This window comes from Rhinichthys klamathensis, unplaced genomic scaffold (genome assembly GCF_029890125.1).
Source record: "Rhinichthys klamathensis goyatoka isolate OS25496 unplaced genomic scaffold, OSU_Roscu_1.1 h1tg000463l_1, whole genome shotgun sequence".
In the NCBI taxonomy this organism is placed as follows: Eukaryota; Metazoa; Chordata; class Actinopteri; order Cypriniformes; family Leuciscidae; genus Rhinichthys; species Rhinichthys klamathensis.
In genome coordinates, this window is record NW_026606952.1 from 70860 (window position 1) to 86297 (window position 15438).

At 40.8% G+C, this 15438-nt stretch overlaps 1 protein-coding gene across 3 annotated transcripts in view; it reads left to right on the forward strand.

Annotated features, from left to right (window-relative positions):
- Positions 1 to 15438, forward strand: part of LOC130071863 (NACHT, LRR and PYD domains-containing protein 3-like) — a 134656-nt gene that overhangs the window by 35804 nt on the left and 83414 nt on the right. For 2 of the 3 annotated variants that reach the window (XM_056236774.1, XM_056236773.1), the window contains exons 5-8: positions 9556 to 9729; positions 9825 to 9998; positions 10089 to 10262; positions 10356 to 10529. In XM_056236774.1, the coding sequence (XP_056092749.1) occupies positions 9556 to 9729; positions 9825 to 9998; positions 10089 to 10262; positions 10356 to 10529 (696 nt within the window). The remainder of the gene's footprint in view (positions 1 to 9555; positions 9730 to 9824; positions 9999 to 10088; positions 10263 to 10355; positions 10530 to 15438) is intronic. The other variant, XM_056236775.1, reaches the window with a different exon arrangement.

The window sequence follows — 15438 nt, forward strand, 5'->3', positions numbered from 1 at the left end:
CAAACGGTATGTTTATGCACAAATAATAGCCTATAATATTGAAAATACAATAACAAAAACATCAGTAGGCCCTTTTTAATTTAAAAACGAGAAGTCTATATATTGGCCCTATTTGAAATGCAAAAACAAAAATATTCACACTGGTGTGTAGGTAAAAAAAGAAAGAATATAGGCTATTACTAAATGACTGCTGTCTGGGGCCTCAATACTTGCATGTTATTTATGAGGCTTTGTCAATGTGAGGCTTTATTTTTTACGCTTTTGGCACTATAGCGAACGATAATAAACTTGCATTTATTAACAGAATAATGCGTCTTTCAGAAGAACATTGCAGCCGGAACTACATCTCTCTGTGTACGTCTATGACGAGTCACGCAGGCACTGGGCTACTCCGCAGCGGCAGCGATCCGAACCAGTGTAAAATAGTCCCAATGTAAACACTTATTATAGGTGTACCATAGTGGTTCAAGATAAGACAAAAACCCGGATTGGAAAATGGATTCATGATGAACTCGCTCATTATATACATTTTGTACATTTTGAACAGAAAAAAGTTAAGGACTTTTATTTAATGCTCATTGCTCAAACCTTTCAAAATATGACGCGACCCCCCACAGAGCTCGCTGAGGCCCCCTTGTGGGCCGCGACCCCCCTGTTAGGAACCGATGCCCTAGAGCACAGGTTTACAAACCCTGGGTCGCCAGGAGGATTCAAGGAAAATAGTTACATTCAATATAAAATATAAATAATCATTTGTTTTCATAAAACCATAGTCTATAGGCCTGTATAAAAGGAATATATATATGCTAAATATATTTGACTTAAATAATGAACAGATTAACAAAACAAAAGAAGAAACTGTGACAGTATTCTGCTGAGTTTGGTTCATTTCTGTGAGGCGATCCACAAACAAGTTGACGGAAAGGAAACCGAGACGGCAGAAAACACTTCCTGTTTGATCGATTTATTTTACAAAAGCACAATGTTCTGTTTTATTGTGAGTGTACACAAAAGTAAATACTTAGCAGTTTCGACCAATCCTACTCTTATCTGTGTAACCAACATGACGGAGTGTGTTTGTGTGTTTCCGGTCTTCGTTTAGCTCTGTGTTGTGGGTCGATGATCGAGACCGGGCGACAGAAATTACTCAGGACAGATTTTATTCTGCATTAATAAAAACACAATTCATTTGGTTTCAGTCCAGGCCTTCAGCTACAATCTCCAAGTCTTCTCCACTGTGCATTATAACAGCTATATAGGCCTAGGTGTCATTTGCGTAAATATGTAAATATTTCTGAAACATCTGAATAATACGAATATGCCACTTCTTGCCTGGGTCGATATTGCCCCCACTACTTTCTGAAACATCTCGCGGCACGGATGTAACTAATACAAATAAATAAAACATCTCTGGTTAACTAGTAGTGCATTAATTGTGTTGGTTTGTTAAATAAGAGTCATTCTAGCGCTGGAATGTGTAGTTTCTGAGATCCCGCTGAGTGCTGGTTGCTATCAGTGGTGCGGATACAGTGTTCTCTATCTCTTGTGGCTCGCGCACTATGGAGGACCAACTCTACCATATTTAAAAATAAATGCAGAAATAAATAAATGCTCAATAATTAAATAAGCATACAATTAATTGCCCCAAAAAATACAATAAAGAAATAAATGTAGGTAGAAATTAAATTATACGAGACATAAATGTATATATGTCTTAATTAGCTTCTTTATTTTTTCACCTTTGTAATAATTACCTTATTTATTTGTGTGCATGTTATAATATTTTTGTCTGTATTATTCTTCCTTTGTATTTTTTTACCCTATTTATTTCTTCAATGCTATTTATTTTTGCCTGTCGTTTTTACATTTCTGTATGCATTTCTGCCTCATTATGCCCATTGGTTGGCTAGCATTTTACTGCATCGGTCGAATCTACATGCCACCGGCCACAGTCACAACAAAGATGGCTACCTACGATGAAGTTGTCAGTGAGCTGAGGCATTTAGCAACTGTTTTTGAAAACAATGCTAACGTTATAAGTATTGACTTTATTATTTTTTCGTTTGGACGCTCTGACAGAACGTGTGTTTCAGTTAGATTCGACCGATGCAGTAAAATGCTAACCAACCAATGGGCAGAAATTGACCCCCTAAGACACAGCCCCTCCTCATTTGCATTTAAACAATGAAAAAATAAATAAATACATATTAGGAAATAATAAATAATAAATTTCAGAAGTACAAAAAAAAAAAAAAAGTAATGATAAAAAACACTATGATACTGAAGATAATTACTAGCCCCAAAAACACTGATTATTCACCGCCTACTTCATCCCTATAACCTTTGAAAACCATATATTTGTACTTGATTTTAAATTGATTTATGTTTGGACATTGATTTAGTTCCTCATTGAGACTGTTCCACAGCTTTACTCCAGAACTTGAAATGCAAAAGCTTTTCCTGGTTGTCCGTATCCTGTTTGTTTTAAAGTTGTGTGCCGCCCTTAAATTATAACCACCCTCCCTCTTCCTAAATAATATTTGAATATTCCTCGGCAATAGATTATTTATGGCTTTAAACATTATTTGGGCTGATAGATACTTCACAAGATCTGTGAATTTTAATAATTTTGACTGAAGAAATAGTAAGTGATCCCTATACCCAGCGTTGTGTATTATTCTTATTGCTCTTTTTTGGAGCACAGATAGTAAATGTAATGAAGTTTTTTAGTTGTGTCCCCAACTCTCAGCACAGTAGATGAAATATGGTAAAACTAGTGAACAGTACAACAAGTGGCGGGATTTTTGATCCAGAACCTGCTTTGCTTTGTTTAATACTGCAATTGATCTTGATAGTTTAGATTGTACATATTTAATGTGTGATATCCAACTGATTCTATCATCTATAATTACCCCAAGAAATTTATTTTCGTGAACTCTATCAATAATAACCCCATCTATTTGTATGTTCACCTGAATATTCATATTACAATTCCCAAATAACATTAATTTGGTTCTATTTAAATTTAATGATAATTTATTTCTATCAAACCATGATTTTAATTTGTTCATTTCTTTTAGTAACATCCTTCACTAGTTGCAGTAAGTTTTCACCTGAACAAAATATATTTGTACCATCTGCAAATAACACCATCTTCCACAGCTTACATACTGAACATATGTCATTAATATATAAAATAAACAGTTTTGGTCCCAACGCTGACCCCTGGGGGACACCACAAGCAATGTCCAGACACACTGACCTGGAGCTTCCTAACTTTACAAACTGCTGTCTCTTACTTAAATAACTCCTCACCCAGTCTAATACTATCCCCCTGATACCATACCTTTCCATTTTATTTATGTATGTTAAGTATGTCATGGTCAATAGTATCAAAAGCTTTTTTCAGATCAACAAATACCCCCAATACATAATTTTTATGATCTATAGCATTAGTGATTTCCTCAATTGATTCTATTATTGCCATTGATGTAGATCTGTTTGATCTGAATCCGTATTGACTGTCAGTGAGTAATTGATGTTTATCCAAGAATGTTTCTAATCTGTTGCTAAAGACTTTTTCAAGAATTTTGGAGAATTGTGGAAGTAAGGGTACAGGTCTATAGTTTGTGAAGTGGTGTTTGCTCCCATTTTTATACATAGGTATGACTTTGGCTATTTTCATTTTGTTTGGAAATGAACCTGTTTGAAATGATATGTCAATATCATTGTAATCGGTAGACAATTTGTTCTTACATTTGTTCACAATATCAATATTTCATTCTCATCCACTGGCCTAAGAAACATTGAACTCTGATTTCTCTCTATTAATTTATTACCTTGATCTTTCGATGGCCCAGGATCAGGGATTATTCCAGCTAGTAGGGGTGGAACGGTACACAGAAGTCACGGTTCGGTTCATACCTCGGTTCAGACATCACGGTTCGGTACGATTTCGGTACAATGGAGGGAAAAGCAAAACAAAAATGCAGAAGGCATTGTATTTTTTAAATAAGTTTTATTATATAAAGGCATAGAACCAGTTTATTTGTAGTGCACTGACAATAGTTGTATATAATTAGTTTATTAATTAAATTAATGAAAAGACAAAAAGACCTTGTTTGGTAATTGTACCTGAATTAATTTAAAATTAATTTGCTATATTTCAGATCAGTATATTTTTTTTCCTTAATTTTAATTAACATTATTAATTAACAATGTAACATTATTCTCATCTGAATTATAAATAATTGATTTCTTTTAAAATAATACCTACCATTAAAAACACATTCGATTTTCTTTTTTAATCAATGTAGAATGTGTAAGATTAGTGCTCCGAGGACAAGAAATGAAAACCAATGCAATATGACGAATGTCCAAAAGATGGGACCCACAGACTGTTGAAATGGAGTCGGATAAATATGTTTTTCTTTTAAAACAGTGTGTGTGTGTGTGTGTGTGTGTGTGTGTGTGTGTGTGTGTGTGTGTGTGTGTGTGTGTGTGTGTGTGTGGGTGTGTGTGTGTGTGTTGATTTTGGTTGAGTGACAGTTGTAGGTTGCAGTTTGACAAGAGTTTACAGTGTGCACAATGTTGTGTTTTAATGCGAGTGTACACAAATATAAGTAAACTTTGCAGGTTTAATGATCTGTATGAACAAAATTGCGGAGTATGTTTTTTTTTTATGTTTCCACTGTTCGGTCGCGCGCCTCTCTCTCTCTCTCTTTCTCTCTCTCTGTCTCACACACACACACACACACACACACACACACACACACACACACACACAGTTCGATTTCGCCTCTCTCTCGCGGTCACACACCAAACACGAATAGAGCGTCAAATTCGCGTCTAGTTCGACGCTAGTCCAAAGCGAATAGGACGCGCGTATAAAGCGAACGTTTGAAGTGAACGCGCGTTCAGAGCTAAGCCGATGGAACAGATTATGTGTCCCTAAAGAACCCGCGTATCTAACGGTAGTTCCGCATTACATTAATTAATTTGCACGCGAGTTTTATTTATTTTTATACCGTGTATTCTCCGTGTAAATTCGTGCACCGAACCGTGACGCCCGTACCGTTTCGGTTCGATACGAATACATGTACCGTTCCACCCCTACCAGCTAGGTCAGGTCCCACATTAACAAAGAACTGGTTGAAACTGTAAGCCACATCCTCCATATGGTAATTTTCCTTATCCTTAACAATAAAATACTTAGGAAAACCTATATTTTTTGGACTATTTCTAATAATACTATTCAGTGTATCCCATATTCCTTTATATTATTTTTATTATTATTAATTTTGTTCATATAATACTTCTTCTTGCAGGCCTTTATAATTTGAGTTAATTTATTTTTTATATTTTATATATTTATTTTCTGTCTCTATAGTTCTCCGTCTTATGAATTCCCTATACAGTGTGTTTTTCTTTTTACATGCATTCTGTATTCCCTTTGTGATCCATGGGCAATTTGTATATCTTAATTTTCTACAATATTCTTTTATTATACAATTTCTGTTATATAGATAGATAGATAAAAAGTTCTAAGAATATCTCATACGCATTGTTAATGTCTTTTTCCTGATATAATATATCCCAGTTCTGTGCCAGCAGATCTTTTTTCAGTTTGTTAATAGATTCCTCTGACCTCACTCTTCTAAATTCGGTTTGCTTGTCAGGCTTATTAATCCTATATTTACAATCATAAACTGTACAAACTGGCAGGTGGTCACTGATATCATTCATTAATAAACCATTCACGGTGTTGTTCTCGATATTATTAGTAAAAATATTGTCAATTAGGGTGGATTAATAAGATGTAATTCTACTGGGTTTGGTTATTAACGGAAATAGACTCATACTATGCATTGTATTAATAATTTCATCAGTAAGTTTATGCTTATTAGGATTCAACAGGTCAATATTGAAATCCCCACATGTAAAGATGTTTTTATAGCTTTTTTTTTATAAACATACACTCCATCCAGTCATCGAATTGTTCTATATTCGATCCTGGTGCTCTATACTTAAGATTACATTTTTAGATTTTTCCACATATATTTCTATTGTTATACATTCTAATAGGTTATCAACCACAGCTGTCATATTTTCCAGCACCTTAAAGTTCAGAGATTTATCCACATATATTGCTACTCCTCCTCCACCCTTGTTTAATCTATTGTTATATCTAAGTTCATAACCTTCCAGCTCAAAGTCCATCCCTTTTTCCGAGTTGAACCATGTTTCAGATACCTATGATTTTAAATGGTTGTGAAAATCTGTTTAAATAATCCTTAATGTTAATAAAGTTGGCATACAGGCTTCTGCTATTGAAGTGGATAATTTGCCATTTGAATTAATCATTTTGTTGTACTGATCATCAGTGTAGTAGCTGCAGTTATTGTTGATGGTGGAGAAGAAGTTATTGTCCGGGTCTATATTATTTTCCAAATCATGTAAGTTATAGTCAATGTATTCAAAAGGATTCAGATCCTGCATGTCTTGATCACTATTCATCATAGTTCTTAGGTTATCGTGTTCAGGTGTAAATGAATTAGTTCTTTCATCGTGTATCATATGGTTGTGTGTAGCTGTTTGTTACCTTATAGTCCAGATATTGATCATCACTGATACTTATCCAGATCCTCCATATTCCTGATGACTAGTAATTTTGCTTCCTCAGGTGATCCATTTAGTTTAATAAATATTTTGCAATTTGTAGTCCAAGTGTTTTGAATTTTCCTCTGTTTCTACAAGAAGCGTGCTTTTCTGGCTATGTCGGCGTTACAAGCCTCAATGGAGTTACAGTCCAACTGAATCCCTTTGGCCTGTAAGAAGTTAGCCACCTGTTGCTCCGTGGAGTTAACTTCCATCTCACCGGGTTCACCCCCGTTGTCAGTGGCCACCGCCCGAGCGTATGACCGGGGTTTAATATGAAGCCCGGTGACAATCACATCATTAATTCTTGAATACTGTTCCAAGTCCGCCACTCTACTCTCAAAGTATGAGATTCTCTTTTCTTTCTCGGCATTCTGAGTCCGCAAAGCCTTCACCTCCTCGACCAGATCCAGGATACTTTTCTGCTGCAACCTGACCGCAGAAATTTCCTCTGTTAGGAAGTCGAGCGATTTTTTAATCTCATCGAATTCACCAGTCTGTTGGTTTTTCTTTGGTCCCATCGTGAGCATTTAAAGGTCACACTGCTCGTTCTTCTGCCTTCCAATATTCTGCGTTTTAACTTCATGACTTCGCGTCCTGCTTCTGTCCTACAGCAGCTCTTGTAACCACAGCCACGTCCAAGTGATTTGGTTAGTCTTGTGTGGCGTTGATGAATTATCTTTCAAGTGGATAAACACATTTACATGTTTAAAAATATCTTTGTAGGGCAATGTGCATATAATTCTTAATAACAGGGAAATCCCAGAAAATATAATGAATGAATGAATGAATGAATGAGGCATTTATATGGTAATAACTTGCATTTTGATCAAGGGGGTGATCCATCAGCCGGAAACTGAAGCCTCCTTGGGGCCGCCATTGGCTATCAGACCATCACCTGCTGTTAGCATTCCATTGACTCCCATTCATTTTGGCGTCACTTTGACAGCGAATAACTTTACATCTGAGGTGTTTAAAGACTCCATTTGTCCATTGTTTATTTCTAAAGAAACAAGACAATGTATAAAAGGCTCCATTACCTTGTATCTTACATTATGGCCCCGTTGAATCAGTTTTTGTAAAAATAAGCTAACAATTGCGTCATAACACGCGACTCTCTGTCGCACAGTAGAGACAGAAGTAGAAGCTTGCAGGCAATCGGGAGGACGTGGAGGCATAAAGTCAAGGGAGAAGCCCATAGAGAGTCATAAAGTTGCTCCTGCTGCTCATGGGCAGCTCCTACTCACGCTCTCCAGCTCTGCAAGATTCGGAAGGGAATGATTCAGATTCCTCTTGGCACCGCTACTAGAAGACTTACAGCTTTCAGACAGGTTGCTCACGTCACATCTCCGTCGTCAAGCTCAGTTTGAGCCGGTGCAGTCGCTCAGCCATCAGGAAGTGAGTGCTTGTAATTGACTTCACTTTTCTCCGTTGAAGTCTATGGGGTCGCTTTACTGTCTATGATTTTGATCTGGCACCATATAATTGAGCTTTTATGCCGTTTTATGCTGGTGCTGTAAAAGGATTTAAGCATTTTTAGATGATTTGGTGTAGACAGACAATTTTTGGAAACTGCCAGTGTGGACTATAGACTGTAAAAAAAGACGGATGACGTCCCTTCATTCAAGCTCCAATATCCTCCAGAAAATCCCCCCAAAAAGTCTGTTGGTGCCTCAGTGACTAATTCATTTAGAGAAGCTGTTTTTATAGCATCAAATAACAAACTAAGATCACAAACTAAATTACTTAAAAAAAAAAAACTTTAACTTAAATCAGTGTGATAAAAACTACCTAAAATGACAGAAAAACATCTTTGAAAAAAATGAATTTGAAGTGTAATTTGATTTAGTTTCCATCGCGTCCATTAGACTTAATGGGCAAAGGGGCTTTGTGAGCTATACTGGTATCAACCACCGGGGGGCGATCGAGATGCTTATTTGTGCATTCTCGTTTCCTTTCCTCGCTTCCTTTCCTCGCGTCTCAGCTCCACCCCCTGTAGGACGCGAGGGAAGGCTGCAAGGAAAAAAAATGAGGACGGAGGAATTGAATGAAAGCTTTTTTATTCATTGGAATATTTGATCACTCGAACGTCACTTCACTGCGTCATCAGCAGTGCTCAAAGGATCTGCCCTTATGTTGTTAAAGTTTGTTTATTTAAGAAATTAATAATAAATAATAATAAAGCAAGATACCTTGTTGAAATATGTGAGTTGTGTGGTTTATGTAAACTACAAAAGTAAAGTATAAATTCAAATGATTGTGACAGATGTGAAGGGGGAGGAGAATTGATACGTGCGTCATGTTTAGTCGATAAAACTCTTCCGCAAAGGGTACACCTGTGTATCCTCGCTCATAGCTCCTCTGGAAGCCTCCTCACTCCTCGATCCTCGACTCCTCGTGGTGCAGTTAGAGAATTGAGATGTCCTTCAAGATGGCTGAGCTCGATTGGTTTCCGGGTCATAGGATGGAGGACGGAGGAGCGAGGAGACGAGGAGGGATATTGAGAAGCACCCAAGGCCTCTGGGAATAATGCACCTGTGACTTCACCTGAGGGTGTGGCCAGAGCCGAAAGTGACAGGCTTTGACCTTGCGGCCCAACTCCATTTGAAACAGATTCAATCTACATTATATCTTGGCAATTCTTTATTTACTTTAATTATTTTTTTATTTTTTGTTTTTTGTTATATATATATATATTTTTTTATATTTACTTTCATCCACCAATGTAGACTACTTCTACACAACGACCACATATTTCACAATATTTGACTTTATTTTATCTTTGCATTGCCAATTATTTATTCATCTATTTTTCCTTTTTTTAATGTGCTACTGCTGCCCCTTTAAAGAAAATCACCCTGAACCCCAACTTATTGTGCAGTGTTTACTCTCTTCTAGTCTTGTTGGCTGTAATCCCACTGGTCAGGATTGTGAAATTGTGTCATCAGCTTTACAATCCTCAAACTCTGTCCTGAGAGAGCTCCACCTGAGTAACAATGACCTGCATGATTCAGGAGTGAAGATTATTTCTGATGGACTGAAAAGCCCAAACTGTCAGCTGCAGATACTGAGGTATTTGAGAACATATGAGAGATTATTTTTTATAGTCTGCCGGTCATAATGTTGATGTGTGTGTTTGTAGATGGTCTGACTGTGTGTGTCTGTAGGTTGTCTGGCTGTATGGTGACAGAGGAAGGCTGTGGTCATGTGTGTTCAGCTCTGAGTTCAACCCTATCATACCTGTTTGAGCTGGATCTGAGTAACAATGACCTGCAGGATTCAGGAGTGAAGATTATTTCTGATGGACTGAAAAGTCCAAACTGTCAGCTGCAGATACTGAGGTATTTAAAAACATATGAAAGATTATTTACAGTCTGCCTGGCATAATGTTTATGTGTGTTTGTAGATGGTCTGACTGTGTGTGTCTGTAGGTTGTCTGGCTGTATGGTGACAGAGGAAGGCTGTGGTTATGTGTCTTCAGCTCTGAGTTCAAACCCATCACACCTGAGAGAGCTGGATCTGAGTAACAATGACTTGCAGGATTCAGGAGTGAAGCTGCTCTCTGATGGACTGAAAAGCCCAAACTGTCAGCTGCAGATTCTGAGGTATTTAAGAGCACATATGAGAGATTATTTACAGTCTTCCGTTCATAATGTAGATGTGTGTTTTGTAGATGGTCTGACTGTGTGTTTCTGTAGGTTGTCTGGCTGTATGGTGACAGAGGAAGGCTGTGGTTATGTGTCTTCAGCTCTGAGTTCAAACCCATCACACCTGAGAGAGCTGGATCTGAGCTACAATCACCCAGGAGAATCAGGAGTCAAGCTGCTCTCTGACAAACTGAAGGATCCAAACTGCTCACTCCAGATACTCAAGTATGTGGGACAATAAGAGGCCCGGTTTACACCACAAGTCCGTTACTCTCATTTCGATGTAGAGAAATTCCAGTGTTATGTGTTACGTGACATTTACAGTCAAAACTTGAAATATAAATTCTCATAGAATGTATTCTATGAGAATTCATTACCAATATATTGAATAAGTCATTGTGTAAAACATCAAATAGACATTACAAAAAGTAACTTCGGAAAGAAATATGTGATTCAGCATAGAATTTATTACAGATACACTTTTAGACGATGAGGTTGAGTAAATGATGACTGAATTTTTATTTTTGGATGAACTATACCTTTAATGTTTTTTTTTTTATAATATGAAAATATGAAATCATTTTTTTATGAAATTATACTCTAAATAAGAAACAAAAACTGCCATTAGCGTCAAATACGCGTCTATCGCGTCTAGTTAGACGCTTGAACATTCGCTCGAGTTCAAATTTTTCATCTTGCGCGGAAGACATTCGCGGCAAACGCGTCGCCCAATTCGCGTCATTCGCAACCCCCGACCCGAATGATGCGTCTATTCGCGTCTTTGCATTGACTAATTAAATTCGCGTTCGGTGTGAACACACCATAATAGAAAACGCATTTTGGCACACAATTTCAACATGCTGCTATTGTATGGGGGCGCCAACAATGTTGCGTGACAGTTCTCTATTACGGACGCGAACACTCAGAAAGCGGCACTAAAAGACTTTCAAACTTTCACAGAGGCCTCAAAAAAACACCAAGCCTTTCTTTAAATTGAATTTCGTGTTGTATTAATTGTATCTTCATTTTAATCCATGTTTCATTAACCATTTTCCTAGAAGAACAAAGCACAAGCATGAAACACTTACACTTCTCAGCTGAATCTGTTGCTCCTCCTCGAAGTGAAAATAAACCAGCACTTCTGTGGTAATGTCCCAGGATTATTCCTCATAGCCGCGCAAGACGAATATTAATCTGACTAAAAAATATAGTGTGTTTACAGAGTTTAGCATTTGCCTGGGGGCGTTTATCTATTTTGCATATGGCCTCAACACATTATCTTATGCCGCTGGCGGCAGTGGGCCTCATCCCTGCTGATGCCCGGGTTTATGAGGGCGCGCACTGGTAGACCGGCACATGCCTGTCGTCCGTGAGTGCGGCCTCAGTAGATCCTTGTTTGGGTAGAGCGAGTCAATACCGCACATATCTGGCATGTAGCAGCCATCGGATGCGGGGAGGAATCATGGTGAGTAACCTCTATTGCAACTTCCACGATGACTTCAGATAAGACTTCTAGCGTGAAGAAAAAGATTCGTAATTGTCGCGCCCATGCTATTTATACTGCCTGCGGACCGGTCAGCATTTGCATGTTTTGCGTCAATTGGCCAGCTGTCTCCAGCTGGCGTTAACCTATAAGATTTCAGTGAAAATGGAGAAGGGAGGAGTTCCCATATACGTCAGTATGACGTAATGTCGAAGTGACCGCCTTGAAAGGAAACGTCTCGGGTTATGACTATAACCCTTGTTCCCTGAGAAGGGAACGAGACACTGCATCGAGAATCGACTCTTTGGGGACGCTCCCTTAGCGTGCGCCTCTGAAGTATGAATGAAACTATTCCAATCCTGATTGGTGTTGCGTCATGACGTAACATGTGACGGCATAACCGGATGCATAAAAGCTACGTCGGAACAAACACAAACTAGCCTAGCGATGAAGCAAGCCGCTCTCAGGCCTTAAGGGGCGTGGCAGAACGACGCAGTGTCTCGTTCCCTTCTCAGGGAACAAGGGTTATAGTCATAACCCGAGACGTTCCCTTTCGAGGGAACTTAACACTGCGTCGAGAATCGACTCTTTGGGGAACGAGTGCCCACTAGGCCACGCACCGAATAGGCCTGTCCCGGAGTGAAACTGTCTAGGCACTCAGCGAGGACTAAGCACGTGTGCACCAGGCGTACTAGGAAGGTGGAGACTGTAGAACCTAATAAAAGTATGTGGAGTAGCCCAACCGGCTGCCTCACAGATCTCCTGTAGGGGTACTCCCGAAAGAAGGGCCCTAGAGGAAGCCATGCCTCTAGTTGAATAGGCCCTCACGGCTAAAGGTGAAGGCAAGTTGCGCACCTTGTAAGCCTCAGTAATAGCTTGAACAATCCAATTACTAATAGTCTGCTTGGATGCCGGGAGCCCCTTCTTAGGTGACCCAAAACATACTAATAATTGGTCCGACCTTCTCCAAGAAGAGGACCTCTCAAGGTACACGCTCAAAGCTCTGACGGGGCAGAGCAAATGAAGCTTCTCTTCTTCTACCGACACATGAGGTGGAGGATGGAATGCCTGAAGGACTGAAGACCGAGCCGTACTAGATGGAACTTTAGGCACATAGCCCGGACTCGGGTGCAAAAAAGCTTTTACTCTGCCAGGGGCAAACTCCAAGCAAGCTGGTGTCACTGCCAGGGCTTGGAGATCTCCCACCCTCTTAAGTGAGGTAATAGCCAAGAGAAATACCACTTTTAGCGTCAAGTCCTTAGGCGAAGCCGACTGCAAAGGTTCGAAGGGGGCCAGGGATAACCCTTCAAGAACTATTGCCAGGTCCCAGGTAGGGACCCTGGACCTGGTTGTCGGTCTCATCCTCCGAGTACCACGGAGAAACCGAATGACCAACTGGTGCCTCCCCAGAGGCCCCTCACTCAATGGTGCATGGAAAGCCGCAATGGCAGCCACGTACACCTTAAGTGTGGAAGGGGAGAGACCCGCAGAGAAACGATTTTGAAGAAACTCCAGAACTGAAGCCACTGGGCAGTTAACTGGATCTAACTCCTGTTCTCTACACCAAGCGGAAAAAACATTCCACTTGAGGCCATATAATCTCCTAGTAGATGGAGCCCTAGAACTAAGTATGGTTTCAACCACTCCGGCTGATAGACCAGCATCTAGGTACTGAACCCCCTCAGAGGCCAGACCCACAGCTTCCACAGCTCTGGGTGAGGGTGGAAGACTGTGCCCTCCGCTTGAGACAACAGATCCCTCCTCAGAGGAATCTGCCATGGCGGAGCTATCAGGAGTGATATTATGTCTGAAAACCATACTCGGGTCGGCCACCTTGGGGCAACCAGAAGTAAACTGATGCCCTCCTGACGGACCCTCTCCAGGACTCCCGGAAGCAGAGCGATCGGGGGAAAAGCGTACAGGCGAAGCCTCGGCCAGGCCTGTACCATGGCATCCAACCCCAGTGGGGCTGGATGTGAGAGGGAGAACCAAAGTGGACAGTGGGACGTCTCTCGAGACGCAAACAGGTCCACTTCCATCGGTCCAAACCTCTCCCATATTAACTTCACCACCTCTGGGTGAAGTCTCCATTCCCCGGGCCTCAGCCCCTGCCTCGACAGGATGTCTGCTCCCTGATTCTGAACCCCCGGAATATACATTGCTCTGATAGACAATATTTTCCCCTGGGACCAAAGAATAATCTGATGCGCCAGTCTGCACAGAGGGCGCGATCTGAGTCCCCCTTGTCGGTTCAGATAGGCTACCACTGACGTATTGTCTGATCGTACTAATACATGGTGACCTTTGATGTCTGGGAGGAAGCTCCTCAGAGCCCTGAACACAGCCATCATCTCCAGGCAATTTATATGCCAAGAATGATGATGGTCCTGCCACAGACCCCTGGCAAAGCGGCCGTCCATGACCGCGCCCCAGCCAGTGAGGGAGGCATCTGTCGAAACGGTTTTCCGGCGACAAGACACTCCCAACACTGGCCCTTGGGACAGGAACCAAGGTTTCTTCCATATTTGTAGAGAACGAAGGCATCTGCGCGTTACTCTGATCATACGAAACGGATTTCCCTTGGGAGAAAACCCCTTGGTTTTTAACCACCACTGAAGGGGCTTCATGTGTAGAAGGCCCAAAGGAATGATGTTGGATGCCGCTGCCATGAGGCCCAGCATTCTTTGAAATTGCTTTACAGTGATGGCTTGGCCTAGCTTTAACCTGGATACCATCCCCAGAATTGACTCGATACGTGCGGGAGACATTCGTGCCTGCATCGTAATCGAGTTCCACACGACTCCCAAAACATCGTGCACTGGGATGGTTCTAGCACACTTTTCTTTGTATTGAGTCTCAACCCCAATTTCTGAATGTGGCCAAGGACGACATCTCGATGCCGAACTGCCATCTCCCGAGACTGAGCCAGAATGAGCCAGTCGTCGAGATAATTCAATATACGAATGCCTTGAAGTCTCAGTGGAGCAAGGGCTACATCCACACATTTGGTGAATGTGCGGGGAGAGAGAGCTAGGCCGAACGGAAGAACCCGATATTGGTAAGCTTCGCCCCCGAAAGCGAACCTCAGGTATCTCCTGTGACATGGAAGGATGGAGATGTGAAAATAAGCGTCTTTTAGATCTATCGTGACAAACCAGTCCTCGGACCTGATCTGACTCACGATTGCAGGAATGGTTAGCATTTTGAACCTGAACCTCCTCAGAGACCGGTTCAAAACCCTGAGATCTAAAATTGGCCTTAACCCCCCATCCTTCTTTGGAACTATAAAGTACCGGCTGTAAAACCCGGACTCCCTGTCCAAAGGAAGAACACGTTCTATGGCTTCCTTTAGCAGCAGAGTCTGTACCTCCTGTTCCATCACCTGAGCCTGCTCTGGAACCACTGTAGTCTGCACTACCCCTGAAAACCTGGGGGGGCAGCGCGCGAACTGCAGTCTGTACCCTGATTTTATTATATGCAGGACCCATGCAGATATGTTGGGAAGATGATACCATGCCTCTACAAAATCTACTAGGGGTACCAGCCTCTCGAGACTGGCCTCTGGTGTTTTTCGAGCATCTTTCTCGACTCCCTGAAGCGGAATACCGGCAGGGTGTAGTTGATACGGCTTTTGTGACCATAATTGATGCT